General features: G+C 48.9%; 6 protein-coding genes across 6 annotated transcripts; 4 read left to right on the forward strand and 2 right to left on the reverse strand.

The window, feature by feature from the left end:
* Positions 1-2339: 2339 nt before the first annotated feature.
* Positions 2340-7606, forward strand: TOP2 (DNA topoisomerase 2; the record flags this gene model as incomplete). The annotated part of the gene is made up of 4 exons (XM_044856204.1): positions 2340-2402; positions 2607-5882; positions 5931-6197; positions 6248-7606. 4 exons carry the CDS (start codon positions 2340-2342, stop codon positions 7604-7606), a joined length of 4965 nt encoding a protein of 1654 aa, XP_044703517.1.
* Positions 7607-8154: 548 nt separating this feature from the next.
* On the forward strand, positions 8155-9204 carry FPOAC1_011838 (uncharacterized protein; the record flags this gene model as incomplete). The annotated part of the gene is made up of 1 exon (XM_044856205.1): positions 8155-9204. One exon carries the CDS (start codon positions 8155-8157, stop codon positions 9202-9204), a length of 1050 nt encoding a protein of 349 aa, XP_044703518.1.
* Positions 9205-9508: 304 nt separating this feature from the next.
* FPOAC1_011839 (uncharacterized protein) lies at positions 9509-12232 on the reverse strand (the record flags this gene model as incomplete). The annotated part of the gene is made up of 1 exon (XM_044856206.1): positions 9509-12232. The coding sequence occupies one exon, from the start codon at positions 12230-12232 to the stop codon at positions 9509-9511; it is 2724 nt and encodes a 907-aa protein (XP_044703519.1).
* Positions 12233-13652: 1420 nt separating this feature from the next.
* Positions 13653-17416, reverse strand: FPOAC1_011840 (uncharacterized protein; the record flags this gene model as incomplete). The annotated part of the gene is made up of 5 exons (XM_044856207.1): positions 13653-15372; positions 15421-15489; positions 15592-15663; positions 15713-17003; positions 17077-17416. 5 exons carry the CDS (start codon positions 17414-17416, stop codon positions 13653-13655), a joined length of 3492 nt encoding a protein of 1163 aa, XP_044703520.1.
* A 3558-nt stretch (positions 17417-20974) lies between these two features.
* On the forward strand, positions 20975-21643 carry FPOAC1_011841 (uncharacterized protein; the record flags this gene model as incomplete). Its single annotated transcript, XM_044856208.1, has 1 exon — positions 20975-21643. One exon carries the CDS (start codon positions 20975-20977, stop codon positions 21641-21643), a length of 669 nt encoding a protein of 222 aa, XP_044703521.1.
* A 1898-nt stretch (positions 21644-23541) lies between these two features.
* Positions 23542-26784, forward strand: FPOAC1_011842 (uncharacterized protein; the record flags this gene model as incomplete). The annotated part of the gene is made up of 3 exons (XM_044856209.1): positions 23542-24057; positions 24118-24740; positions 24807-26784. 3 exons carry the CDS (start codon positions 23542-23544, stop codon positions 26782-26784), a joined length of 3117 nt encoding a protein of 1038 aa, XP_044703522.1.
* Between the last annotated feature and the right edge of the window lie 790 nt (positions 26785-27574).

The raw sequence follows: 27574 nt of genomic DNA on the forward strand, positions 1-27574 counted from the left end.
ATGCCCGATACGCCCGCCCCTCAGCGTTTGAGTGGAATACAGAGTTTGAAGAGCCAATTGGCCTATGTTGAAGGCACGAGGCGTCCAAATCTCTGTAATCATGTATATGTTGAGTGTTATGCGGTTTATAATATGGAGTACTGTATGTAACCACATCTTGATATGCGAGATGCGTTGCTCACGGATAACATAGCCTCCCACACTTTTTTTTTGCTCTCTTGGTACAGGGTCATGGCCATTGTGCGGATCGGATGCCCCTGACAGAGCCGTCAACACCGTCTCGCCAAACTCATCACACTTAACGCGACCAGCCGACGGCTCGGACAGCGACACGCTTCCGGAGTCGGGTTTCTCTGCTCAATTTTTCGAGGCTGCCTATAGGAACGTCAATTGATTGCAGCTCAACGGGCTCTTGGAAAGTACTTGTAAGAGATAGAAGCAGGGCCCAATAACGGGATCTGACATGTCTTGGTTGAACACCGTTACAGTCTGCAGTGTTGGTCTATACAGCACTGTCTAAACATGCAGATATTCCCAATCAGGAATTACGCATGACACCCGTGCCTATTTTGAAAGCTGAGCAATGTGTTTGATCTCCTACTAAGCCTATCGGGCCGAGCTGTGACAGATTCGGAAACAACGGATCGTCTATATAGGTATCAAGGTCAGTTAATGATTTCCTATTTCTCAGGACTTGGTTTCAGAAGATTGTACGATTTCGGCGAGGTGGGACAGCGGGAGGCCATGGCGAGCTGGCGTTTCTTTGCACCAGGTGTAAAGAAAGGTACATTGCGGTTCCCTGCATCGAATTCGGTCAGTGTTACCAATTTCCTTCCCCCATCGGTGTGGCATCAGTCGCCGTGCCCATGCCAAGCAGCTGTTTCGAGAGGTAAAGGTGATGCCCATGAGTCTATACGATAATGTTTCGAGGTTTACGCCGAAACCATTGCAGAGTTCATGCAAAGGAGGAAGAAGGTGTCTATTGACCACCGGCAGCGGTCAGATCGATCTAGCATCGACTGGCTTCACTTCAGACCAACAAGCTGATGGGCGACAAGAGCTTGGAAATATACTTCAGTGGTAGCGTAGCCAGAAGGGAGCACCTAGGTACTATCGGCACCGCAAGGGCAGTGCGGGAATGCCCAAGCTAACTGAGAGTGAGGCGATAGCAGATACCTCGTTGAAGACCCTGTTAGTGATACAACAAGCATCAGTCAAGCTAATCTCGAAGACGGTGCAACCAGGAGAATAAGCAGGAGTTAAGTTCCCATGCCAGGGCGGCACACGTATCTTTGACAGAGACTTTCCTCCGTTTTATGTCGCACATCTTGACTCGGCCCGCTAATCCAGTCTGAGCCCGGTGTATGTCTGACTTCGAGCTTGACAGGCTCGTTTCGGAGAATAGGCGACCACGATACGGTCAGAGCAGGGCCGGCCTCGGAACTTGACAAGTTGCCGTAGTCTCCATGGTTAAGGCTCTTATTCTGGCAAGCTTGTGGAACGTATGGTACGAGCTGACGAGCAAATGAAACGAGACAACAGTGCAAGTTTGCTAGCTGTTGTTGTATTTTATAGGTGTTTTCGGTGCACTTAATCAAACTGAATCAGCTCCCAGGCGTGAGAGGGACTTGACCCGAGAGTTCGTTTCATGATGAGAGAGCTCTATAGTTCATCCCGTCTTTGAGCAGGAATGTGATATTGGATTGAAGCAAACGGCGGCTAACTGGCCTTTATTGAAGTGACGCATAATTTAAAATGGATAAATCATGAAGCCTTTTTCCCCCTTCCCGCAAACAGAAGCAGGGCCAACTGCTCCTACAACGTAGAAAGTTGGATAGTATATAGTTGGCAAGAAAATGAGGCTCCCAGGCACATCCTTAGATGTAGGATGACTTGAATCATGTGCTGAGTAACAAGATCTGGCGTTCTCATCTGTACCTAGTGACAGTTGTCGCTCTCGGGCCTCAGGCATCAAAACGCGGCCCCACAACGGCCGGTCAGGGGTGGGCCGCCACAGTCGCGTCCCCTGTAGGTAAGATTTGTTGTTTATGTACCTATGTACATGGGCACAACAAAGACCCCTGGTTTAGTTTAACACCACCACCAACAACATAATCTCGTTGATGAGAAGTCAAGCATTGACACGTCTTGGCTCCTCTTTTTCGCCTTTGTTGTCGCGACTTCATGCGCGAGCAACACCCTTTGCTCGCTCCAACTGCCCTTTGAGCTTGAAGCCTTTGTTCTCATTCCCCCCCTTGTATACTCTCTCTTTGACCTTACATAGTACTACCTGGCCATCTCAAGCCAGATTCTTTTCTCCCACTTCAAACATCAACAAAATGGATTCTGACGAGTCTATGCTCAGTCTTGAGGACGAGTCTGATGGCTTCGTTCCCGAAACTGTAGGTTACTGTCTTCTACCCCTCTCTGCTTCGCCATTATTGAATTCATGTTTGCTTTCTTCTGCTTGCCTGCTTCACCTCCCTCATCAACGCGGACCACAGCTTCCCGATTCCTTTGAACTTTTCTGCCTACATCAAACGAAAGCATCTACACATTTTTCTACTGGCCTTTTACTGCGCACTTGAGCTAAAGTCTTGAAACAGAAAGCGAAGCCCAAAGCCGCGCCCAAAAAGCCTGCCGCGCCCAAAAAGATGGTGCAATCAACCCTCAAAACAAAGGCCCAGCCTAAGAAGCGCCCTACTCCAGAGAGCGATAACGACGATGCGAGTGTTGCCTCCGATGCCTCCAACACGCCGCCCAAGGCGAAGAAGCAAAAAAAGGAGGCCGAGGACGACGACATGGCTATTGACAGCCCTGCCAAACCTGCTAAGCAGAAGACGGCCACCGAAATGTACACAAAACTCACACAGCTCCAACACATTCTCAAGCGACCTGACACGTATATCGGTTCTGTTGAAAAAACAGAACAGCAACTATGGGTTCTAAACAAAGAGACTCAACTCATGGAGTACAAAGCTATCAATTTTGTGCCTGGTCTCTACAAAATTTTTGACGAGATTCTGGTCAACGCTGCCGACAACAAGCAGCGCGACAGCTCCATGACATACATGAAGATCAATATTGACCGTGAGGCCGGTGTGATCAGCGTTGAGAACAACGGAAAGGGCATTCCTATCGTGCTTCACGAAAAAGAGAATATTTACATTCCTGAACTCATTTTCGGACATTTGTTGGCAGGTTCCAACTTCGACGATGACGAGAAGAAGACCGTCGGTGGTCGTAACGGTTACGGTGCCAAGCTATGCAACGTCTTCAGTACCGAGTTTAATCTCGAGTGTCAGGACAGTGTAAGCGGGAAGAGGTACAAGCAGACATGGACCAACAACATGAACACGATGCACAAGGCCAAAATCACTGCTAGCAAAACCGCCAGCTATACCAAAATTACTTTCAAGCCTGATTTCAAGCGCTTTGGTATGGAAGACGGCATTGACGACGACCTGGAATCATTGATGTATCGAAGAGTCTACGACATGGTGGGTACGATCAGAGGCATCAAAGTATTCCTCAACGGAGAGCAAGTCAAGATCAAGGACTTCAAGGCTTACTGTGATCTTTACGCCAAGTCTATCGCAAAGGACAGAAGCGACGAGGAGGGCGGCGCTCCTACCTGCACAGTGGAGATGGATAAGGATAAGTCGCATCCTCGATGGGAAGTGGGCTTCGCTGTCTCTGACGGCACTTTCCAACAAGTCTCATTTGTCAACTCTATCGCGACCACGGCTGGCGGTACTCACGTCAACTATATTGCTGATCAGATTACCAAAAGTCTTCTCAACGCTCTGAACAAGAAGCGCAAGGGTCACACTTTGAAGCAAAACCACCTTCGTAATCACATCTTCGTTTTCATCAATTGCTATATCGACAACCCTGCCTTTTCTTCACAGACCAAGGAGCAGATGACAACCAAGGCTAGCCAATTTGGTAGCAAATGCGTACTAGGTGACGATTTCCTCAAAAAGGTGGCAAAGTCCGATGCCATCCAGAACATCTTGGACTTTGCGGAGAAGAAGGCCGATAAAATGATGGCCAAAAGTGATGGCAACAAGCGATCAAGAGTGAACAATGCCAAGCTGGTCGAGGCTAACTTTGCCGGTACAAGAAGAGGTCATGAATGTACTTTGATTCTGACAGAAGGTGACTCTGCCAAGGGTTTGGCTGTTTCTGGCCGTGCCATCCTCGACCCTGACCGAATCGGTGTCTTCCCGCTGCGTGGAAAGCTGCTTAACGTTCGTGACGCTTCGCCTGATCAGATCGCAAAAAACCAAGAGATCCAGAACATCAAGCAATTCCTGGGACTCAAGCACAAAACATCTTACACTGACACAAAAAACCTCCGATATGGTCATCTAATGATCATGGCTGATCAGGATCATGATGGTAGTCATATCAAAGGACTTCTCATCAATTTTCTTGAGGTCCAATTCCCATCTCTTCTCCGGATCCCCGATTTCTTCAGGGAATTCATTACCCCCATTGTCAAAGTCTGGCAAGGCTCAAACCCCAAGAAGCCCCAGAAACTCAAATCTTTCTTCACGCAGCCCGAATACGAAGAGTGGAAGGATGTCCACAAAAACGAGCTCACTCGGTGGCATTCTAAGTACTTCAAGGGTCTGGGAACCAGCTCCAACGAGGATGCACAAGTCTACTTCACCAATCTTGATGACCATTTGAAAGAATTTGAAGTGATGAAACCCGAAGAATCCAAGATGTTGGAGTTGGCCTTTTCCAAGAAAAAGGCGGATGCGAGAAAAGAATGGTTGGGCAATTTCGTGCCTGGTACTTTCCTGGATCATTCGGCCAAGCAAATCTGCTACTCTGACTTCATCAACAGAGAACTTATTCTCTTCAGTATGGCTGACAACATGCGATCTATTCCATCTGTTCTGGATGGATTTAAGCCCGGTCAGCGCAAGGTGATCTACGCATGCTTCAAGAGAAACTTGATCAAAGACAAGAAGGTTGTTGAATTGGCAGGTTATGTGTCTGAACAGACGGCATACCACCACGGTGAACAGTCACTTCAACAAACCATCATTGGTCTTGCTCAGAACTTCGTGGGTTCCAACAACATCAACTGCCTGGAACCTAGTGGAAACTTCGGTTCTCGGCTTGCAGGTGGTTCTGATGCTGCTAGTCCTCGTTATACGTTCACTCGATTGTCACCTTTTGCCCGCAAAATCTTCCACCCCATGGATGAGCCCAACCTGCTACACCATTATGAAGATGGCAAGAAAATTGAGCCAATGGTATATGCTCCAATTCTTCCCATGGTACTAGTCAACGGCGCCGATGGTATTGGCACAGGTTGGAGTAGTAACATTCCCAACTACCATCCTGCAGATATCGTTCAAAACTTGAGGCGTCGAATGGGTCGCTTCGACGAGAATGACACAGAAGAGAAACCTTTCGAAACCATGATGCCTTGGTTCCGTGGTTGGAAGGGTACTCCTGAGGCTGCTGGGCCCGACCGTTACAAGTTCAATGGTGTCGCAGAGCTCAACGAACAAAAGGATAACGAGGTCATTATTACAGAACTGCCCATCCGTATGTGGACAGATGATTTCAAGGCAAAACTGGAAAAGATCATTTCCGGCGAAGGAGGCCCTTCGTGGATCAAAGATTACAAAGAGTTCAATGACCACAGCACTGTTCATTTTGAGATTGCTGTGGACGAAAAGCACATGGGCAAAGTAATGGAGGAGGGTATCCTTGAGCGATTCAAGCTTACCAAGCAGGTCGCAACCTCCAACTTGGTTGCATTCGACACCAGCGGCCGAATTCGCAAGTACGAGAAGGTCGAAGAGATCCTCGAAGAGTTTTACCAGTATCGTCTCGACATGTATACTGATCGCAAGGTGAGTTATCAAGTCTGAGCCCGGCGATAGTCCAGCTAACATTCGTAGAAACACTGGCTGGGGGTTTACCACGCAGATTTGCGCAAGCTCCAGAACCAAGCAAGATTTATCAAAGAGATTATTGACAACAAACTTGTGGTCGGTAAAAAGAAGAAGGCCGTGCTTGTACAGGAGCTTCGAGATCGTGATTACGAGGCGTTTCCTCCCCGTGGGGACAAGAAGAAGACGGCGGACGAAGAAGAAGACGAGGAGGACAACCAGGACGTCGAAGGGGACTCGGAGGGTGGTGCCCGTGATTACGACTATCTTCTCTCGGTAAGCCACACGTGAAGTGGGAAATCAGCACAAATGCTAACACATCGCAGATGCCTATCTGGTCATTGACTGCTGAGCGACTTGAAAAACTCAAACTCGCCATCGAGAAGAAGGAGGCTGAGCACGAGGAGCTTCTCGCTCTCAGTGAGAAGGATCTCTGGTGCCGTGACCTTGATGATTTCATGACTGAGTGGGAGAATCAGCTTGCAGTCGATGCTGAAATCAAGACGAACATCCGTCGCTTGGGCCGCCGCGTTTCTAAAAAGATAGGTGCTGGCACCGCTCGTGGCCGCAAAGCCAAGGATGATGACGACTACGCGCCTGAGAAGAAGGCACGTGCGAAACCCAAGGCTGCTGCCACAACAGCCAAGCCGGCTCCTAAGCCAGTCAAGGTGGAAACGAAGAGTGCTCAACGATTTGCCGATATGTTCAGCTCGAAACCAAAGGTCAAGAAGGAGCCTACAGCCGACGTCATGGAGCTCTCAGATGCCTTCTCTGACGACGACTATGCCGCCCTGAGCCGCAGCAAGTCGTCGGCACCTGCATTGAAGACATCCCAGTCGCCACCGACCGAAGCACCAGGCACTGGACGAGCCAAGCGCGCTGCTGCATCTAAGATGAAGACGGTCATCGACGACGACTCTGAAAGTGATGACGACCAGATGCTTGGTGATGTTGGTGCCCTAGTTAAGGGCATTGACAAACCAGCTGGTGACGGTGAAAAGGGCAGATTTAGTTTGCATGCTATGAGCCGACCAGACTCCAGCCACGGCAATACCAGCAACAGTGGACTTCCGAAGGCCAAGGCCAAGTCGGCCAAGGCGTTCGACTTTGAAGACGATAGTCCTGACGATACGAACTACGAACTGCTTGCTAAGTCGTCACCACACAAGACGGCGGCCAAGGATGATCACATTGATAGCTTCCTTTCTGACGACGAGCCTTTCGTAGCTCCAGCCAAGCCAACATCTGCCAAGTCCAAATCTACGGGTACCGAGTCTGAGGACCCAACACCGGCTGGCCTTGCCACTGTCAAGAAGGGTCGGGGTCGTCCCGCTGGTGCTAAGAACAAAGAGGCGACGAAACCCAAGACCGCTCCCAAGGCAGCCACAAAGGTTACAAAGACAGCAGCGTCTAAGGTTGCTTCACGCCCCGCCACTAAGCAGACCACTCTTTCGCCAGCAGCTAAGGCATACGCCGCGAAAAAGGCTGTCAAGAAGCCGGTACTCGACGATGACTCGGATGAAGACATGGCCGAGCCTGACTCGCCACCTCCTAAGGCTGCTGCGAGGGCGCGGCCTGGACGTGCTGCCGCCGCAAGACGACCCATTGTTGTTGACGATGATTCTTCGGTAGGGCAACCAGATGAGAGCGATGATCCTTTCTCAATGGATGATGATGAAGACTAGTTGAAGGATGAGAAATGGCGACAGATGACAAGAGTGTCAATTACTTTTATTCTTGGGCCTCTGATGTCTGGCTTTGTTGTTATTGTTTTCTTATATCGTGAGTACGAGCTATTGTTTTGAATTACTTCAAAGAGGCGGTACGATGGAGGGGGACTGATCTGAAGCTGAGAATTATTACACAAGTGTAGTTTGAGGGCGTACAGGAAGCAGGATAATTGCTTTACATAGGACCATGGCCTAGCTGTTTATTGATATCCAATGGCCACATTCCATTAGTATATAAGTTAGCCACATACAAGAGCTGCAGAACCCTTTACCTCTCCTACGAAGTCAATGATGTCTCCCCATCCATCTCACAGCTCACTCCTTCTCAACCAATCGAGGCCAAGGTTCTTAAATTCTAGTGATCGCTTATCGATAAGAGCTTCATCCCTGTTAGCGCGGGGTTCTGCGAGAATCTAAGGGTCTAATTTATCATCATCTCCATCCGACCATTCACCCTCATTTGTCTACAGTAACTTTCACATCACAACGAATTAATATTCAGAATGTCTTCAGAAGAGCCACAGTCGCTTCGTTCCCTCTACGAATCTGCAGAAGAAAAGCGTCGAGCCTTAGAGAACGCCTTTGAAGCAACATCCCCCGCCTACCGCTCCGATCTCGAAGCTGCCCTTTCCCTATACAACTCGGCGCGCGACCGGATATCAGCTCTCGCTATCTTCTCTCCCAACGAGGGAATCGAGGACGTTTCCACTACCGACATCCCGTACCTCCTTCTCGATGCTCATATTGCCGAGCTCGTTCAGAAAACTCCCAATCAAAGCCCTGATCAGCGCCTTGAAGTTCTCGCAAAGTCTCGCGCCGCATATGAGCGTTTCCTAGCCGCCGTAGATGGGTACGGTCTTGTTCAGCCGCCGTACGACCGTATTCTTGAGAGATACCGTGACGAGCCAGAGAGTTTTGCTGTGGTGGCGACCACCGACGCTGCGGCGCGACGAGATGGCAAGATTGCGAATTACCGTGCGGAGAAGGCGCTAAAGGAGAAACTGGAGATGTTGCGACGGAACCCACGCTACGTGGAGCAAGGTGATGAGGAACTCGTGAGGGAGCTTTACATGACACAAATCACATTTGCAGTACACTCTGCTTTTCAGGCTTTGGACTCGCTGAATCGTGAGGTTGATATCCTTGCGCAGGCGCCTCGACCACTTGCGCCTTCGTCTACCGATACACCATCCATGGATGACCACTCCTCTCGTCTCGATCAGCCTCTTCGTCGCCTGCATTCACTTCCTGGTGGGCCCTTACTTTCTAAGCAGGGCAAGCCGCTTCAACCCTTTACGCTAGTAGGTTCGCGCGATCAGATGTCACGGGATGTATTCCGCTCAGGACACAACTTGCCAACCATGTCTATCGACGAGTACCTCGAGGAGGAAAGAAGGCAGGGCAATATCCTACAGGGTGGTGTTGAGGAAAAGAAGGTGATTGATGAGGATGATTACGATGCTGTAGATCGTGAGACATACAAGCAGCGTGAGTGGGATGAATTCGTGGACCACAATCCCAAGGGAGCGGGCAACACCCTCAACAGGGGTTGATCTATGAGGATGTACATACTTTATAGAAAGCGGCAAAAAGACAAAGGATGGACAATGGTATAGGCGTTTGATGATGAAAAAAAAAGATGTGTTGGTCACAGGAAGGGCTCAGCGCTTTCACATGCATTGACGGTAAAGGAAATATACAAAGAATGATACCCTTGATATATGTATTCTGGAACTGTGTATATCTCTATATCAATGCTTTTAAACCCGTTGGTATTTGAACGTGAGGTTGCAATCTTTGGTACCGTTGTATCCCATAAATTACCTATAGAACATATCCCTCCCATACTCGCATCATTTAAGAGAGTGTGCGCGTACTGCCTTCGCTGTCGCTATCACCATCCCACATATATATATCATCGTCGTCATCACTGCTGTTACCAACTGCGCTTCGACCTTCAGTAGCAGACTTCGACTCCGAATCTGTGGACTCATCTATCGTCTCGACCAACATGTTGACTACTTCGCCCATTTCTTGATGGCCTGCCGGTAGGGCAAATCTGACATCTGCGTACTCAGATCCACCAGCGGTGAAGGACTCCGAAACTATAGATTTGTCTTCGGCGATGACCTGGTCTGACCGATAGACAGTTGAAATGCTGTCATGAACATTTATCGAAGCACCTGTCGTGCTACCCCAAACTCGCAGTGCATCCATGTCTTCTATCATAGAACCACTTATACTTGCAGGTGCTGAAGGAATTGTTTGTCCCGTGTGAAAGCCTGGCCCTGGCCCCTTGGGCCCCATGTCTGTGGAAGGAATGAGATCCTCGAAGACACCACCCGTGCCATCGTCGCATCCTCCACACCATAATGGAAGATATTTAAGCTCGTTGTCTGTCAAGGTGAGTAGAAGATGCCTGGTGATATTGAGCGGTGGTTCAAAATTACGGCGTTCCCATGAGAGTGTGACCAGACGAAGTCGATCCTTGACTTCAGCTTCGAGATGAGGGAGAGACACGATCGGTCTGTTGAATTGAGAAACATCTCTCCTTGTTGGGAATGCGGAATCCTTGAGCTCAAGAGTACGCATCCAGAGTTCATCATCCCGAAGCCTTGGATCCGAAGCGAGAAAGGCACTCACTGCTATCGTTGCCTTTTGCACCAGATCGCTGTATGTTTGGTGCTGGTAACCAGCCAGTCTGCATCGACTGGAACACCATCTCCGAGCATCGAGATCCACACCGACCTCGTTATACGGAGAAGCACAGAGTAGCATTTGGGTTGAGTTGAACTTGCACATTATCATAGTCGTCTTCTCAAAGTCCTGTGGTGCCACGTATGTCAAACGGTCTTGATCAATGCTTTGATATGACAAGTGCTGACAAGCCGGAATCGATATGTGGATTTCCCACGCGTGAGCGACCTCAGCGATCAAGTTATCCATAAGGGAGTGAAGGGCGGCGAGTGCCTCAATTGCGAGTTCTGAGTTTTCTCGCGCGAGAAGCTGCTCAATCACTCGCATCTCATTCCACTCGTCAATGTCCCAGAAGTCATACAGGCAAGGATTGCGCATCATCTTGTCTATATCTGAAACCCTCCCAATCAATGCCTGAGCTGCATGCTGTACTAGGTTGCTGAGTTCATCGGGAAGGTTCCCCAGTCTTCGACCAAATATTGTTGTGTATTTATAATTCTGATGCGGTTCAGCTTCGCCAGCCAGCTTGAGCGCAAGTTCATTGACAAGAATCTTGAAAGCACTTTCAGCAATCTGAGGGATCTTAAGGGAGAATGCAATCTGCAAAGCTTCTTCAGGCGCCACTTCGACAAAAGTGGTATTGGAGCCATGCATGATCCATTGGGTGACGCGATCCCGGAGGAGAGAACTACAGTCGAAGATGTTGCCAAGCTTGACCAGAGTCCACATGCGTGGTGCCGAGTCAATGATAACTCCTTTACCTTCGATCAGCATGAGTAGCCTAATGATTCCATTACGATGGCGAATTGGACAGTAATCCGGGGTGCGTCGATACGCAGGGGTTGGGATGGATTCGTTCTCGCCTCTAGCTTTCATCTGCAGAGCAGTTTCAATATTGGTCCCAGGTAACTGTTTCTCCCGTGAACGATTCCCTCTGTTCAGTCTGGTATTCGCTCTGTCAGAGTTCTCGGTAAGTCCTTGGCCAGGGCTTAGTATGTCTCCCTCGCGTTCGTCGCTTTCTGGTGACATGGGCTGTCTGTTACACAAACAAACATCGTCATGGCCCGAAACCAAGCTCACATCGGTATCATTCTCGGTGGATGACTTCCACCACTTGATAAGCGCGGGAGTCAAGGATAGCTCGGTCATTTGGAATACCAGTTCGTCTCCTTCCGAAGGTGGTGTCAGGTCTAGCACATACTTGATGCCTTCAGGCATCTTGTTGACCATCTTGCGGCGCCTCTGTATCCTGAACTGATACGCAGGTCTAAGCATCTCCTCGAATGCAGAAGAATTGGTCTCCAAGAGCTTTTTGGAGTGGACACGGAATTGCTGTGACTTGTAAATTAGGCCATTGCAGTCGGTATGAGTGATGGCTTCTTTGTGGTAATCAGGGCAGTCGATGAAGACAAGGACATCTCCTTGAGAAAGCTCGAACCTGATGGAATGGAGACGATAACGTTCGAAACCACGAGATTGTTCGATCTCCTCGTCTGCCATAAGCTTTGGTACATGACTGACATATACATGCCGAGCTTTATTGAATGCAGATCCGGGGAATTCTGACAAGGGAGCAGGTTTTGGTTGTAATTGATCGTGGCTCTGGTCTTCCACCCAGACTGCGTCTCGGTTTTGGTCGTTATCTTGGTTGATGGCTTCATTGACTTGCTGCTCACTTTGAGGCGGAGGAAGAATTATGGGATGCTGGTATCGAGGAATCTCATGCTGCGAGAATGCATATGTAGGCTGTGTTGGCATCATGTTATTTATCAAAGTGTTACTTGACTGGCCTGATGTATTATAAAGACCACTGCTCCAAGCACCCAGTGCAGGGTTTGGTACACCGTTCACCGGGTAGTTCTGCCAATCGTCGGGGAAGTTCATGGCGGACGACAAGACTCTGAGTTGCTGAGTTTGTTGAAACAAGGAACTTCTGAAGTATAAGTCAAAATGAATACCTGTGTCACATGCCAAGGCAGACTTGAGCCTGTATCAGATAGGTGTAGGCAGTGCAAGTCGACCCCAGAGGCTGTGTCGAAATAGACGGCGTAGGCTGTGGCTAAGCAAGGTTGCGGTAATGCAGAGAAATAAGATGCAGGTCTGCAAGGGGGGATTCTCTTGGTTAAAACATTTATGTATGTATGTATGTATGTATGTATGTATATATGGTTGAGGGGATAGAATGTCTATTGACTGATTAACCTTTGTTGGGGCGGAGATGTAAGACGTAGAGTTTATGTAGGCAAGACAACGATGGGCTGACAGGCTGTCAATTCAGCCAGCCTTACCTATAGAAAGACACATGTCTGGCTACCTAGGTACCCCTCATGATCGACTTGATGCCTGAGAGTTTTGGAACTGGATCATGGTTGCCTTGAGGCTGCCTGCTAGGCTTATGACTTGTGAATCAACCAAATTGCATATGTTGGCTGCATCTGCTCCTATTCGTCAAAGTATTTTGTTTTATTTTTGACTCATGCAGCAAGGCATACATAACAGACAACGCGAATAGATAATGTCTGAATTCTGTTGATGTGTACATATTGATCTGTCGCCTAAACCTTGACATCTGAAGTGGCAATCAATACGTACGTGAACGCATTCGAAGAACCAACCATTGGATGGATGTCGTTTAATTCCTAAAAAGGGACATCAGTGCGAGCACTAGCCTAGGTACTTGCTGTACCCCTGGAAGCTCCAATGGTAGCTTGAGGATGGAACTATTATGTACCTTGGCTCTCATTCTCCAGCTTCAGGGTAACCAGATTCGTACTATCAAAAGTGCTATCGAAACAAGCATCGACTATCGTACTATTGCTTGGCTATATATTTGATATAAATTACTGTCAGTTATCATTACTGAACATAGAAGGGGAAGTCATGTCTAGACAGCTGTTGCAACAAACTCTAATTCATGCCTAAGCCTCTGCGGCTCTGAGTCCTTAGATTTGTTCTTATATCCGTTGACATGGTTGGTTGGTCTATACGCACTGGTGCACCAGATCATGATACGTTTTCCCTTGCGACACCTCATTAAACGCGAGTAGTAGACTAAGGTCCGAAGCGATACTAAATACTATTCACCCGAGCATAAATGCATCATAATTCTACAGCTATACCGGTCAGAGTACCGTATGTTACCTACCGCCCCATTACTCCACGCTCTCCATTGATGACCTCTCAGCCATCCATTGTCCGATATGCTCCAACGCCCCCAATGCATCCCATTAAAACATATATCGTACGCACGAATCACAAATCTCTGCCCTAACGCCTACAGATGCCATGTTCCCCCTCTGTAATTCTACAGTGAGCCCCCCTTTTGAAACAAGCTGTCGTCCGTTTCAGCTTCGTCATCAGACTCGTATGCCACTTCCTTCCCCTTCCCCTTGGTATCCCAGCCCGGCTTGGCTTCCTTGAAACTTCGCCGGCTGACTGGCCGCTTAGACGCCACCTTGCGTTGATTGTTCTCCATAGTATACTTCCTTAGCCGGTCTCGCCCTGCCACTTCGATCATCTGCGCCGAGGTGTCCTCGTCCCCGGAGGAGTTGCGTCGCGTAGTAGGAACTGTTGATGACTTCTTTAAGTCGCGCATTTCCTTGATTACATCTGCGAAACTCTCCTCCAGCGTCTTCATTCTTGCCAACACTAGCCTTCCCATTCTGTCGCGGTCACCGGAGTCGTTACCACCGACCCCCCGCAGATGGTTGTCCTTCATCATGGCCATGGCCATTTGCGTCTGGAAACTGCCTGGCATAGCTCCAATGGGATCCCCTCCAACATGGTCAGAAATAGCACTCAAGTCAACAGAAGATAACCTCCGGACGTCCTTGGGTCGGTTCCGTGGCTCAATGCTAAGAAGGGCCGATCGACTGACAGCACCGGCCTCGGTCATGCCTCGTGCTGGCATGGCCGGTCGAGGCTTGGTGTTGGTCACGTATATAGTACGGCGGGGTGAGCTGCGTCTCGGGGTCTTTTCTCCCGTTGCCGGACGCCCACTGGTGCGCGGGCGCTGTTGGCCGGGAGGAGGCGAAAGCGAAGACGCTTTTGACACTTGCTTGAAGTCCTGAGGGTTGAAAAGTATGGTGTTGGTGGAAAGAGTTCGATTGTGCGCACCTCGTTTAGGCCGAGGAGTTGGTGCCAAGTTTTTGCTCTTGCCTGATGAGCTCACGGACGATGCTAATTTTCCAAAGCTGTTCGCATTTGGTGCAAAGTAGCTGTCAGCTTCCTCACTAATCCGATGGCTCCTGGCAACTTGGCTTTGAGCAGCGTTTGTGTTATGGTCGTCTTCGTCTTCGTCATTTGTCACAAGTTCATCATCTCCATCCGCATCTGTCTGGTCTTTGTACTCAGCTTCGCCAACCAGGCGAGTTCTGGAGTAATGTGATGGCCGGAGAGGCTGTCCGGCATTGGAAATCAGATCAGCAGGATCACTTGCTATCGACCTGACATCCGAGACACGCCTCAAATTACTGGTTCGAACAAGACCCACGCTCGATCTTCGTTGCCAAGGAGGCATTGTAGCCTCCGGAGAAGCTTCATTGTCGTCATGCTGGTCCATCCAGTTACGGATTGCTGTCTGTGTTTTCCGTCTCTCTTGGCGCCTCTGTGTTCTCAATGTCAGAGGATCAGGCATGCGCCGGAATACTTCCTCCAGGGCTCGATCTTGTTGGAAGCCAGCCACCGACTCTTCGCGCATCCTAACGCTCGGACTAAAGATGGCGGCTCGGCCTGCGGGATCCATGAAGGAAATTTGTCGAGTTCGCTCGCGGTTTGGGTGTTCCACCAAATCGGTAGGCTCGTACATGGATGGCGCAAGCCAGTATCTCTCGTACAAGTATATGCAAAATAGCACAGGAAAATGTGTAACTTTGATAACTGTCCGGTTCAGCCAAACGAAGTGCCGTAATGGCATAAAATACCGAAGAGGCATGAGGAGCCACGCAAAGATATTGCTAGGAGCAATATACGAGAACAGCGCGTCATTTTTCACCATGGAGATGGTGTTGATCGCGAACAAGTACCTGAAGAATATTAGAACAAATGAATGGTAAGGAGACATTGCGACTTACTGGTGCTCTTCGTTTGCATTACTCGCAATAGCCATGAAGCTATTGGTCAAGACAGTAATCAAGATGGTCCTAAAATGGTCAGCACAAGAACTTGAAAGTAGCACGGGCGTATTGCCCTATTGTTGACAAGCTCACAGCTGCTACGAGAACTGAAACGGAAGGATGACTTACACGACAAGGAAATGACAGATGCTCAGGAACAAAACCAACAAGGCTCTCCCCAACCAGTTGTACGCATCCCATCTGCCAGATATTAGTTACGGAATCAAAAAGATCAGTCTGATCCACTTACACTTCCCAGGCTGCAGGAGTGAAACCCATAAGGATCTGGAAAATCTTATAGGCAACATCACTCGCCCCGAATGAGTTCTTCGTCAATGTGAAGAAGAAGAAAAATCCGCTGCAAAGGATACCAATGAGAATGAACACCGCAACAAGATCAACGGCCATTAGTCGAAAAGCAATGAGCAGCTGCGAAAAGTATTGGTAGTGGTCCAGAATGCTGAAGATACGCGGCAGGAGTAGAATCGCATTGGCTGCGAGAACATCATACGCCAGATCGTTCCAGTGGTGAGGATCGACCAGAAAAACACCATATGCTCGCATACAGTAATAAACGATAAGCAACAGCAGGATACCAAGATCAAATACTCTCCAAACGCTCATTATGTAGAGCTCAAATCCCTGCTCGTTGAAACCAACGAGCTCGTCTAGCATGAAGCCAGCACTCCAGAACCAGAAGATTAATTCCAAACCCGTGATCTGAACTGAGCGCTCAGCAAGAACGGCAAGGAACAGTCCAATCAAGACCGCAAGAGAGATTGTCGAAAGAAAGGACCTGTATCGGGGGACTCGGAGCCGGGAGAGCTTCAGAAGAGACGCTTGTCGAGGATCGTAGAGCGACGCCGTACGGCGCCCCGGTGGAGTGAAATAAGCATCCTTCTGAGGGGACGACCCAAGTAGCGGTGTTCGGTCATCTGCTTTCCCTATGAAGCTGTTTGAACTGCGGTTATTGATTGATGGGGGCTCGCGATGCAGGCTGTCTGCAGAGGAGTGGAAAGTGATCGCGCCACTCCAAATAGCTTCGAGTTGTTGGACGACCAGGGGGTGCGCAAGCAAATGTTTGGCTGAGGCTCGGATCGCAACCTCAAGAGTTGATGTCCGAGACGCAATCAATGGCAGCGTATTAGCTGGTGGTGACTTTCGTGGAGAAGTAGGCAATTGGGATCCGGGAAGGCCTTGAAGTGGGTAAAAGTCATAGGCCAGGGCATCAATGAGCTCACGAGTGTTGTACTCTTTCAAGAGTTTGAGAGTAAGCAGTTCGCAAACCTTGGCACGAGTGCTGCTTATGCCTGCATTGCCTGGGTAGCGTGCACCCTCTTTGCTAAACTGAAGACAGTTGATCATAAGAGCATACAAGGTGGCGCGGTTGAAGTGCTGAGCGCGAATCTGTTGCTGCATGGGTTTGACGAGGAATTGGGAGACTTGAGGTGACCGAAGCTGGTCCCATGATAGAGTCGTCTCGGTTCGTGTTGAAATGATAATTCGGATGGCATGTGTTATGCTATACACTGGTAGAGAGTCTGCACAGGTGATGTTAGTTGGTATCTGTAAGGGTTACGACTATGCGATATAAGGAAGAATATCAGCACATACCCAAATGAGAGGCAGAAAACAAAGGTAGAACAGGGAGACCGCTCTGTCGTCCATCCTCATTCATTCCATATTCTTCGTCGTCGTCATTGTCGTCTTCATCCCCCGCCTCTTCATCGCCGGCATTATTCGCACGCCGTTCATTGTTCCGGAACCGCCTCAAGCCTTCGTCGTGAGTAAAGTCAGCATCGTCGTCGTCGGCTTCGGTGAAATCAGCCGTTGCATGTCGTTCCAAGGTGTAGCGTCGTCTCGCAGGGCCTGGAGAGGGAGAAGCACTTGTGTTCTGGCGACGATCGATTCGACGGGGGCCAGCCCTGGGGCGTCGCAGTAGAGAGGGGAACATTGGTTGGTGATCGTAACTTGTGAGCAAGCTTTCCGCCTTGCTTGATGTCGTCTCAACGCGCCATGGAGAGGAGCGGCGCCGAGTGTGCAGTGCTGTAAAGGTTGGTTGTCGGTTATTAGTAGGTAGTTGATAGTTGAGAGAAAAAGAAAGACAGAAGAGGGACCGTATAACGAGTGTGGGAGGGGGAATTAGGGATGATAAAGGAAACAAGAAAAAAACCAAACAACAAATCCCCGTTGCTGGAGTCAAGTTCTACAATCTTGGTAGGAGGAAGAGGGTGTAGGAGCGAGATGTTCCCTGCCAATTTTTGCTTGGCCCGGGGTTCAAGCTAAGGCTACTAACTTGGTACACACTTCAAGGCCCGGGGCGCTGTTGCTTCAACCTTGGACGCTAAAGCAGGCGAGCATCACGTACCTATTCGCTTATTCCGCAGCCAATAGATACCTGCAAAGTCCCCTGAGCGAACTAGACGGTTAGCGGCTCCAGGATCGTGAGGGTGTAACGTCAATGGACCAGGTTTCATTTGGACGGGTGTCGAGAGGTCCCACTGAAAGGTCGACTTACATGCACTACTAGAGGTTGAAAAACCAAGGAAATTCGATGGCTTGCGGGACTGGAAGGCCATGTGAGGGATGGAGGTTTCGTAGTGGCCGAAGAAAGGAGACAATTTTTCATATGATTAGGTACTCTAATGTTATTGTGTCCCCGCCGCGGTGTTGAGCGTCTTATTACTGACAGTAAGTAACCCTTGCTCGGGCTTTCAGCCTCTGTTCTGAACACCACACATGTAAATAGATTTCCCCTCATCACACACTTATCAACACTAAACGGCACAACTGAAGAAGATAGGGAGGTGGATCACCAAATTAACTAATAACCCATGATCCCCTGTCAACTTAGATTTGCACCATCTGCGGGACAGTGGACGACTTTGGAGATGAAAGGGAAAGGCTTGCAGCATCGTGGGACATGGCCTGTTCTGACTCGCAGCTTGGCAACTGAAGTGAAGTTAGCCCACGACTAGCAGTGGTCTTTATACAGGGTGGGTGGGTGTGCATTGTCCATGGCTGGTCGATCTGTCAAGGAAGACACTCAGAAAAGTCCAAGATAAAAAGGCTGGCTGACGTCGATCCAATATCTGACCTCCCTTTCATTCACCGACACAATCGCGGCCGAGGTTTTTTCTTTTGTTTTTGACAGATCACTATGATGTGACTGATCATGATGCTGATGATGGCGTAGTGTTTTTTCCCCCTTGTGCTTGTCGTCGCAATAAGCAACAACCTTGGTTGGCCTTTGGTGTGTTGATCCACTCACTCGTCTGTAAATAAACAGAAAAGACCCGACCAGACGTCTCACCTGGAGCCCATGGTCCACTCCCTCTGCAACAAAGACCGACCCCATGATCAGCAGATATTTGACTCGATTCAGTCATCTCGTTCAATGGATCATGAAGAACCGGCATGTATCCGGACGGTAGTACGGAATGTTTGTCTCTGTCGCATTGTGCCTTGTTGCGTTTTACAGACACAGGTACAAGAGATTCAACGGCATTTGTCAGTCCATGTTCTATGATGATAGATGATAAAAGCCATCTCGATGTAATATCAAATTCAGTTAGACACCTTTCGGGTTATAATCCGGGGGGCAGGCAGAAACCACCAATTAGCCTCTCGCGATAGCTTCGCTGCGTTACCTCTATCCCCTCACCCAAGTACAAGCTACCAGGCAATAAGCTAATCGTTTGATGTTCTCCACGTTCCGCAGATCTCGACTAACTCATTCATGTCACTAGGCAAAGTTCTCTATCTTCACCATGCTTCCTGTTGCGGGCCATCACATCTCTTTGCAACACGGATGATCTTCCGGTCCTTTGACCTGCAGAACCACCCCAGTCATATGTACCTATGCGTGAGTTCATCGCTCCATGAGATCAGTCATTGTTTGATCCCAGTCTCGACTTGGGCCTGATAGGTTAGTTCGTGCATGCAGCAGATTGCATGCAGTTTGCGACATTATAGGGTGGTATCACTACGGCCATATGTCGATTTCCCCACGCCCGACTGCTTCACCGCCGTAACAAACATGTGCGGGGACGGACGGTTTTCATACGAGAAATGGATTTCTCCTTGTTCTCACCTGATCAATTGCATCTTCCTAATTCGGATCCAAGTACTTCTGAAGACTTCTGAGAGGGTAGTCTGGAACATGATCCGGTAATCAAGCCACACCGCTGCCATCAGCATTGAGCAGTAATACACCAACTTCGACTTCAGGGAGGAGCATAGTATGCTTTGATAAAACAAGAGTGGCTTTCCAATGGGTTGGTGTATTTACTAAGCATTGCAGAGTGAAGGATATGGTTTGAATTTGCAGTCCCGTCGGCCAAGTTGAATTTTGGATTTATGCTGCTGGTCTTAACCTATAGCAAACGATGCACACGCTCGCTTCACAATGGAGATGACTGGATTTAAGCCTCATTCCAATGCTGCAGGCAACTAACTGCCTATGCATAGGTAGCATTGTAATTCGAAATGGTACATCTCTTTGTTGAAGACAAAATCCTTCGCTCGGGCCTAGGAATCGTAGATAACACGATGTGTACCTAGAGACTAAAGAGGCGTGCGATAACCGAAGGACCACTACTTTAGCGTCCAATGCAGCATATAGTTACATACTTACATAACACACCTAGATTGTTCCTAAGCAACATGCAATTATTTTAGTATTGGTGACATGATCTTTATCAGAACTCCAGGACCTGTGATTCCTACTGTCCTGATTACTAACGTGGCAAAGTCGAACCACTGATTCAGTACAGTTAGTCATCATCATGACTTTGAGCTGCGAGCAGGTATCGCTTCTGTATCGTGTAGAACCATCAAATCAAGGATTGAGCTGTGATGCAAAAAAAAAAAAAAAAACGTGGACTATAGTTAAGTAGACTGGGAGTCTTACCCCTGGATGATATCCTTAGAAGTTCGCTGGTACACGCTTCATACCATACATCGTATCAACTGATGAGAATACATACCGTCGAACAATCGACAATTCTTTGAATTGCATCCGTCGACTCCAATGACTCCGCTGTTTCGAGAAGTCCCAAGTTTTCGGATATCGTCTGAAGTCGTGATGTGCCCCGCATGCAACGGTAAGACAAGACACCAACTTTATTTTGGTAATAGACAATAATAAGAACCTACAAACGTGGCTTTGCAAATCCGGACCTAAAGCGAAGTGGACGAGACACATGTAATGGCCGACTGCGATATTTGTATGTGCCAATGAGGTCTCCCCACGAGGCACCTGTTGCTCCGCTTTGGGAAGCTCGTGGCTGCCCGACACTCGTTCCAGGTCACAGATATAAACGTTTTCGACGAGACATGTACAGAATATATTTATTTGATTAGTCTTTATATAGGAAAACCTCGCCGCTTGTCGAATTTATAAGATTTCAAAGCCTTTATCTTCCTGAATGATGACAAGCTAATTGTTCTTCCCCCTAATGCAATGCTTCTACACGAAGGAAGTCTATAAGCATCTCCTTATCTTCGTCAAATGGATACAGAAACAAGGGTACAGCTTTGGCTAAACACACATTTGGAGCAGCGACATGGAACTGCAAGTATCAAAAAGGCTGTGCCTGCTGTCAAAACACAAGCAGTATTCACCTATGGATTGGAGTCAGCACCTGAGGAGCAACCAGTTTCCCACAACGTCGTTGACAAACCTGGCGTTATCGACCATGATTATCCAATAGAAGGAGAGCTCCTAGAGATAATCGTTCACCACATCTTTTCACATTCCATTCTTCGACCGGTTCGGGGGTTTCTAATACGCTACATTCGGGAACAGACCGCTATCAAGCCAATTTGTTCAAACCCTTCACTCGAGGTTATTGCCGACTTACCCTCTATGCTCTTCAGCACTTTACCACTGTTAATTTCGATTTGGACTTTGACCAGCTATTGTTGGATCCCACTCTGTGGGCTAATGATGTGGGAGCGTATGGGGTCTGATGTCATATACGGATTCCTGTGCCGGATCTTGAAGGGACTCGAGTGGATGGTGAATCTCATGAAAGGAGTATACGAGATCACTACCACGATGAATAACCCTGCCGTTATATCAACAGGAGCTCGGCGAGTATTGCCGTGGGCAGACGGGCAAACGATCGACGAGGGAGCACTGGGGAGTCTTCTGTACCCTCACTGCGGGAACTCCTAGGCTTGAGGGTGGTTGTGATACGACGTGAAGGAATGGTGAATGATACAATGTAGCCGACGAATATCACTGACTACCTACCTGCCTAATGCACAAGGATGTCGAAAAGAACATAATGAATAAACTACTTGCCACCATGTATATGGTTTCGGGTATCTCTGGCAGAAACGGCACCTAAATACTCGAAGTAATTCACCTGACAAGAGATCAAATTGACCGTGACTTGTTAAGAATACAAGATCGAGTTAGCATCGTGAAACCGACTTGGTTATGGTGGTAAGAGGCGTTGCGTCGTAATGCTTTTTGAAGCTTAGATCTAAAGGTAATGTTCTCAGTGGATGGAATTGGAGGGGAAAGCTCCAGAAAAGTTTCGGAGCATGTCGACACATTCCAAAGATAATAATGGACTATTACTAGCAAAGTATGTAGACTGCAAACCTTGGATCGAGACGTGCCACACAGGAAGTGAAAGACAAGATCTATTGGATGACTGTTCCTGTCAGGGTTTCAAGGATGGCTGCAAGGCACCCGGAAACGTGCATGACAAAAAAGCCACAACCGACGACGCGCCTCTCAAAGCAGTTCAATCCAGTTCGTGCATGTCCGTACGTGGGTATGTATGATTCAATCATTGACCGGGCAGGCACTGGCGTTGATAGTATCAGCTGCAGAGGTCCGTGTTTTGGCCAAGTAAAGATGGACCTTATAGATGTCATTGGAGTCGATAAACAGCCCATTTCCTTCACGTTAGGTATGAAGCTGTTGCAGGAGTTTCATCACCTTGACAACAAAATATATGATATAGGTACCTACAGGTAGAGTGCAATGACCTAGGTAGGTACTAAGGTAGTGAGTGAGTGGCTTGCTGTTTTAGATGGGCAGAGACAATTGCGAGTGGCGCATCTTCAAAGACTTTTTGAACTCGCATATTGCGTTGCAGTCGCGTCCGCCTGTGTTAGCTGAGATTAGGAAGAACGGAACTCATTCATGCTTTCCATCCACAAACATGGCGGTCACCGTCTATCACTCTTAAACCCCCCGGATCACTGTCACGTCCGGCACACAGTGAGAGGCCAATAGAGGCGCTTGGCCAACCCTGGAGCGGATCATCAAAAACAACATTGGCCAATGGGCGAAATGAAGTGGATCCAGATTTAAGCATCGTGAATGGTTGTACCCTGTATGTCAGGTCAATGCACCCGTCTTCGGTTCAGTTCATGGAGGGCACCTTGCAGCCGGCCTCTCAGAGCAGCCTGAACAAGGAGCCTACAGCAGGTACCTTACCTAAAAGACTAATGGAACCAACTAGTACTGCGCGCTGCACCTGCAAGGGTCCATATTATGGATTGGGATGGGCTACCCCTGGCTGACTTCAACTTCCTACCAGGACGGGGAGAATTGTAGGTGAAGAACAATGTCCATCCAGTTCAGATCCCAACTTGACCTTGAATTCTCCACCACCAACCTCGCTCGATTGTTGAGACTCTTTGTCTTTTGTTTTGTCTCGTCTTGCGCATGCTTCATCCGTTAGACTACTCCATCTCATCTAAACATTTAGCTTGTTCTTAAAGTTTGACCTGGATTCCAAATCCGAAAATCAACAATCGCCCCCAGAAGCTCAGTTTCAGCCTCTGGGACCACCCCTCGATGTGCACTTGAGACGTCTTTCTCGACAGGCTGGTTCCTTCTTCGACCTCCAAACTTGTTTTTCGAACCTACTACCGTTCTGCCGTGTTTTTGATATACACAAACTCGAGCCAGCACGCGACAGGACAGGAGACCCCTCAGTCTGATCTGTCGCTGTCACAACCAATTCCTGTCAGCCCACTGGCGTTGGATTGTGTCTCTAGTTTCGGTCTCAGAGACTCACCCACAACTCCTCGCCGACTCTACGGGCCGGCATGGACGCCCGAGTTGGAGAGAGCCTCCATGAGCCTCTCCCTTTAACCGCGTCTACGGAACGAGACTCCATAGCACGAGACCCAGCTCCCGAGACCCCCAAGATGGCTCACGATTCTTTGGTAACCGTCCGTCTCTCTGAACCGGATCCCATAGTCCTCGATTCTCCCATAGCCAACTCGGTCGCCGATACAGATCAGACAACACCGACCAAAGACCCGACCGACGACCTTGTCGATATTCCTGTCTCTCCTCTATCACCTAAACATAGTCTGCTGGAGGACGATAAGAACGAGAGCCTGGACGACGAGTCAAAAACTCTGATTAAGGAAGAGGCCGTCGACACGGGAGCCCTTCGCATATCAATAGCAAACATGCCACCGCCGATTCTCACAACACGGACGTTGCAAGACGAACTAGCTGATGATGATAACTCATCAGACGACCAAGATGAGGTGAATTGGGAGAAGCTCGAGCGAAAGGAAGATGAACAAACCAAGGACGAAGAAACCGACAACGTGAGTTTAGACACGCACATTTCCTGTCAATCAAGAAAAAGAAAAAGCTAACATGCGTAGTCCACGGCGCTGTTATTGGCCCGACTTGAACAGGAGAACGCAAAACTGGCTACGAACCCGAAAAGCGTCAAAGTCCAAGGCGTTGACCGCGCCACTGCTGAACGTAGCGCAGTTAGCAGGCCTCGTCCACCCTCGATGGCACAGCTTCGTCAAATGGTTCAAGGACCAACGCCCCCTGCTCTACGATACTCAATGTTACCTCCACCTCCCATGACGGACCTTGAGTTCTACGCTGCCCTCGTCAAAGATTACCAACAGACCGCTGCACGGCTCCCAACTCTACTCTCAAATAAGATTCGCAAAGGTATCCCGCCGCCGCTGCGTGGCGTGGTCTGGCAAAGTATGTCTGGGGCTCGGGATGCCATGTTGGAAGACCAGTTTGATCGTTTCCTCGGCGAGACCAGTCCCTACGAAGTTATAATTGGCAAAGACTTGGGCAGAAGTTTCCCAGGGGTGGACATGTTCCGCGATCCAGATGGTGACGGACAACGTATGCTTGGTCGCGTTCTCAAGTGCTTCAGTCTCTACGACACCAAGATTGGCTATTGTCAGGGGCTGGCCTTTCTGGTCGGCCCATTGCTGATGCATATGCCCGACAAACAGGCATTCTGTGTTTTGGTTCGGTAAGCCTCTCTCAATTTCCCTCCCTAATCTTGGTAGCAATGGTAACAGCTAACAAACAATCTCAGCCTCATGGAGCAGTACGACCTAAGGGCATGCTTCCTCCCTGATCTCTCGGGTCTCCACGTACGCATTTTCCAATTTAAGGAGTTGCTACGCCAAAGCCTCCCAGTTTTATCGAATCATCTTGATGAGCTCCAAGTCGACCCTGCCTATGTCTCTCAATGGTTTCTCAGTTTTTTCGCGGTAACTTGTCCCTTGCCGATGTTGTTTCGCATATACGATGTGATATTCGCCGAGGGCGCTTCAGAGACATTGATGAGAGTCGCGCTATCCCTAATGAGGAAGAATGAGGCACGCCTATTGGCTTGCACCGAGATGGAAGATGTGATGCAGCTTCTTTTATCTCGTGGCCTTTGGGACTGCTACCATTACAACGCAGATGAATTCGTACAAGACTTTGTCGGGCTGTCAGGTGCTGTCACCGCCGAAAACATGCAGCAGCTTGAGCAAAGCTATCGCGACTCCAAAGCAGCTGCCACCAACCCTGTAAGAGGGTCCGAGATCACTACTGCAGCTAGTCGTTTCCTCGGTCGCATATGGGCTTCATCAAACAACAATAAGTCCTCAAACCTTAGCCCTGGTACTAGCGCACCCGCACGACCCTCAAGTATACTGCGACGCACTGCATCAAAGCAGAGCCTCGCATCAACATTAAATTCAATGGAAGCCAGCTCAGCAAGCGTCACAAGTTCGACTTCGACAGATGCTACCACAATGTCTAGAGATTCCTCCAATACCGAAGACAGACGCGACTCCACGCCAGTCGGTAACAAGACAATAGCTACTCACAAGAACACGGACGAAAGAAACCTACACAATCAGATTGAAGACCTTTTGACCGCCCTGAGCGAGCTACAGCGTAACCACTCATTATTGTCGAACCAATTGCAGCGCGAACGTGAAGACAGGCAGGAGGATCAGAAAGCGGTCCAGTCCCTCCTGAACGGATTAAGACAAAAGGCAGACTTGACGTTGTCTCGATCGAATAGCCCGCAGGTCACTGAATCGTCTGACAAGGAGGATGGCCCAGGTAACGAGGAAGACGAATCCACAAAACCGAGCCACAAGGCAACCGTTGACTCCAGCGAGGACGAATCTCCAAAAGAAGAACCCAAACCCGTCGAAGATCTGGAGAGCTTACTCAAAATTGTTGAGGAGCGGTTCCAGGTCGATGAAGCAAAACGTCAATCCTCGATGCTTGTTTCAAAATCACAACTGCAGGACGAGTTAAATTACGCCAAGAACCAGCTCGCTGCTGCCCTTTCGCAATCACAAGAGTACAAACGCCAGATCTTGGATCTCAACCACGAGATGTCGGGCGTGAAGGAGCAATTACGGGAGAGTCACACACATGTTAGATCGCTTCATCAGGACAAGCAAAGACTCGAAAAGCAGATACACGGTTTGAAGTCTAGAGTATCATCAGCCAGCTCAGCGCACGAGACAACTAAGGAAGTCGAAGTGGACAGAAGCAGCAAGACTGGAGGCGGCCTTCGAGAGTTTAAGCTCAATCGCAGCAAGACGACACCCCCACAACCTCATCCCTTTCGACATCAGCATCAGCATCAACATCAACATGAGCAGGAAACAGAAGCTACAAGCAAGTTCAACAAGCGACTGTCGTCTTTGCCTCGAGGTCACGAAACAAGCGTCCCAACGGTGACCACAACAGGACCCGCACCGTCTCAGAGTGAGCATGAAGCATTGCTTGCTGAGTTAGTGCAGGCCAAAACAGCAGAGGCGGTCGCCAAGCAAGAAGCTGAGGAAGCTCGGCAGAAGCTGGAGTCGATACGGAAATCACATGGTTTGAGTCGATCTGTATCAGGCCATAGTTCGTCGGCGTCGCAATCCGGTCCTGGGGGAGTCTTTGGATTGCTCACTGGTCACGGGTCGCCCGCTGCGAACGATGTTGCAATGAAGCCTACATCAGGAAATGCTGGGTCCCCGGGATCAGGAGGAAGTTTCTGGGGCTGGCGAAGGTAAAAGGCGTTTAATATTGGGTTGTTTTTGAACGGCTATTGGGCCATATCCGTGAAAAGGTTACACAAAACGACTTGACGTGGAAGTCGTCGATTCTTTGTACATATTTGGGGAGCATGCCTCCTTGCAACTACGGAGCGTATTTGTTGGGCGCCACGGCGAGAAGCTGAGACTTTACTGTTTTGTGCCGGGCTAGATGTGCCCCTCATGGTTGTTTATTCCTTGTTTTCACACATGCCACCAAGAGCATTATCATTGTCGTCATATGTTAAGGGCGTTTGTCTATTTAGCAGGGGAGGGAGTTGGTGTCAAAAGGTGGTGCTGTTCATTTGGCAGCTTCTGTGGAGATTTTTGAGAATGCCGCACAATCGCGGGTTGATAGATATCTAAGTCTATGTAATGAAAAAAATACATTTTGCATTCTTAGTTCTTCCTTCATTTCATTTTCAAAGCTTGGCTGCTGGTGGTATTTGACGTTAGCTGAGATGAAATTGGGAACCAGGCCGGTACGTACAGATGACGATGCAGATCAGCTGTGCTTACCCGGTTTGGGACCTTGATAGGCTGTTGAGGTAGTGAGTTAGACTCTGAGTGGGCGAATTCGAAGCCATACCCATACTAGAAAATCATCGATGCTGCAAGACGCTGTCTTGGTAAAAAAGTGCAGTGCATGGGCATATGCATTGTTTGTCCCTCCCTACTAAGCTATTGTGGACATATTGTTGCTAGGTACGTAGGCACAAAGGTACCTACCTAGGTAGGTAGGCATTCTTGATCATTGATGCGATGGGCT

This window comes from Fusarium poae, chromosome 4, assembly GCF_019609905.1.
Source record: "Fusarium poae strain DAOMC 252244 chromosome 4, whole genome shotgun sequence".
Lineage (NCBI taxonomy): Eukaryota > Fungi > Ascomycota > Sordariomycetes > Hypocreales > Nectriaceae > Fusarium > Fusarium poae.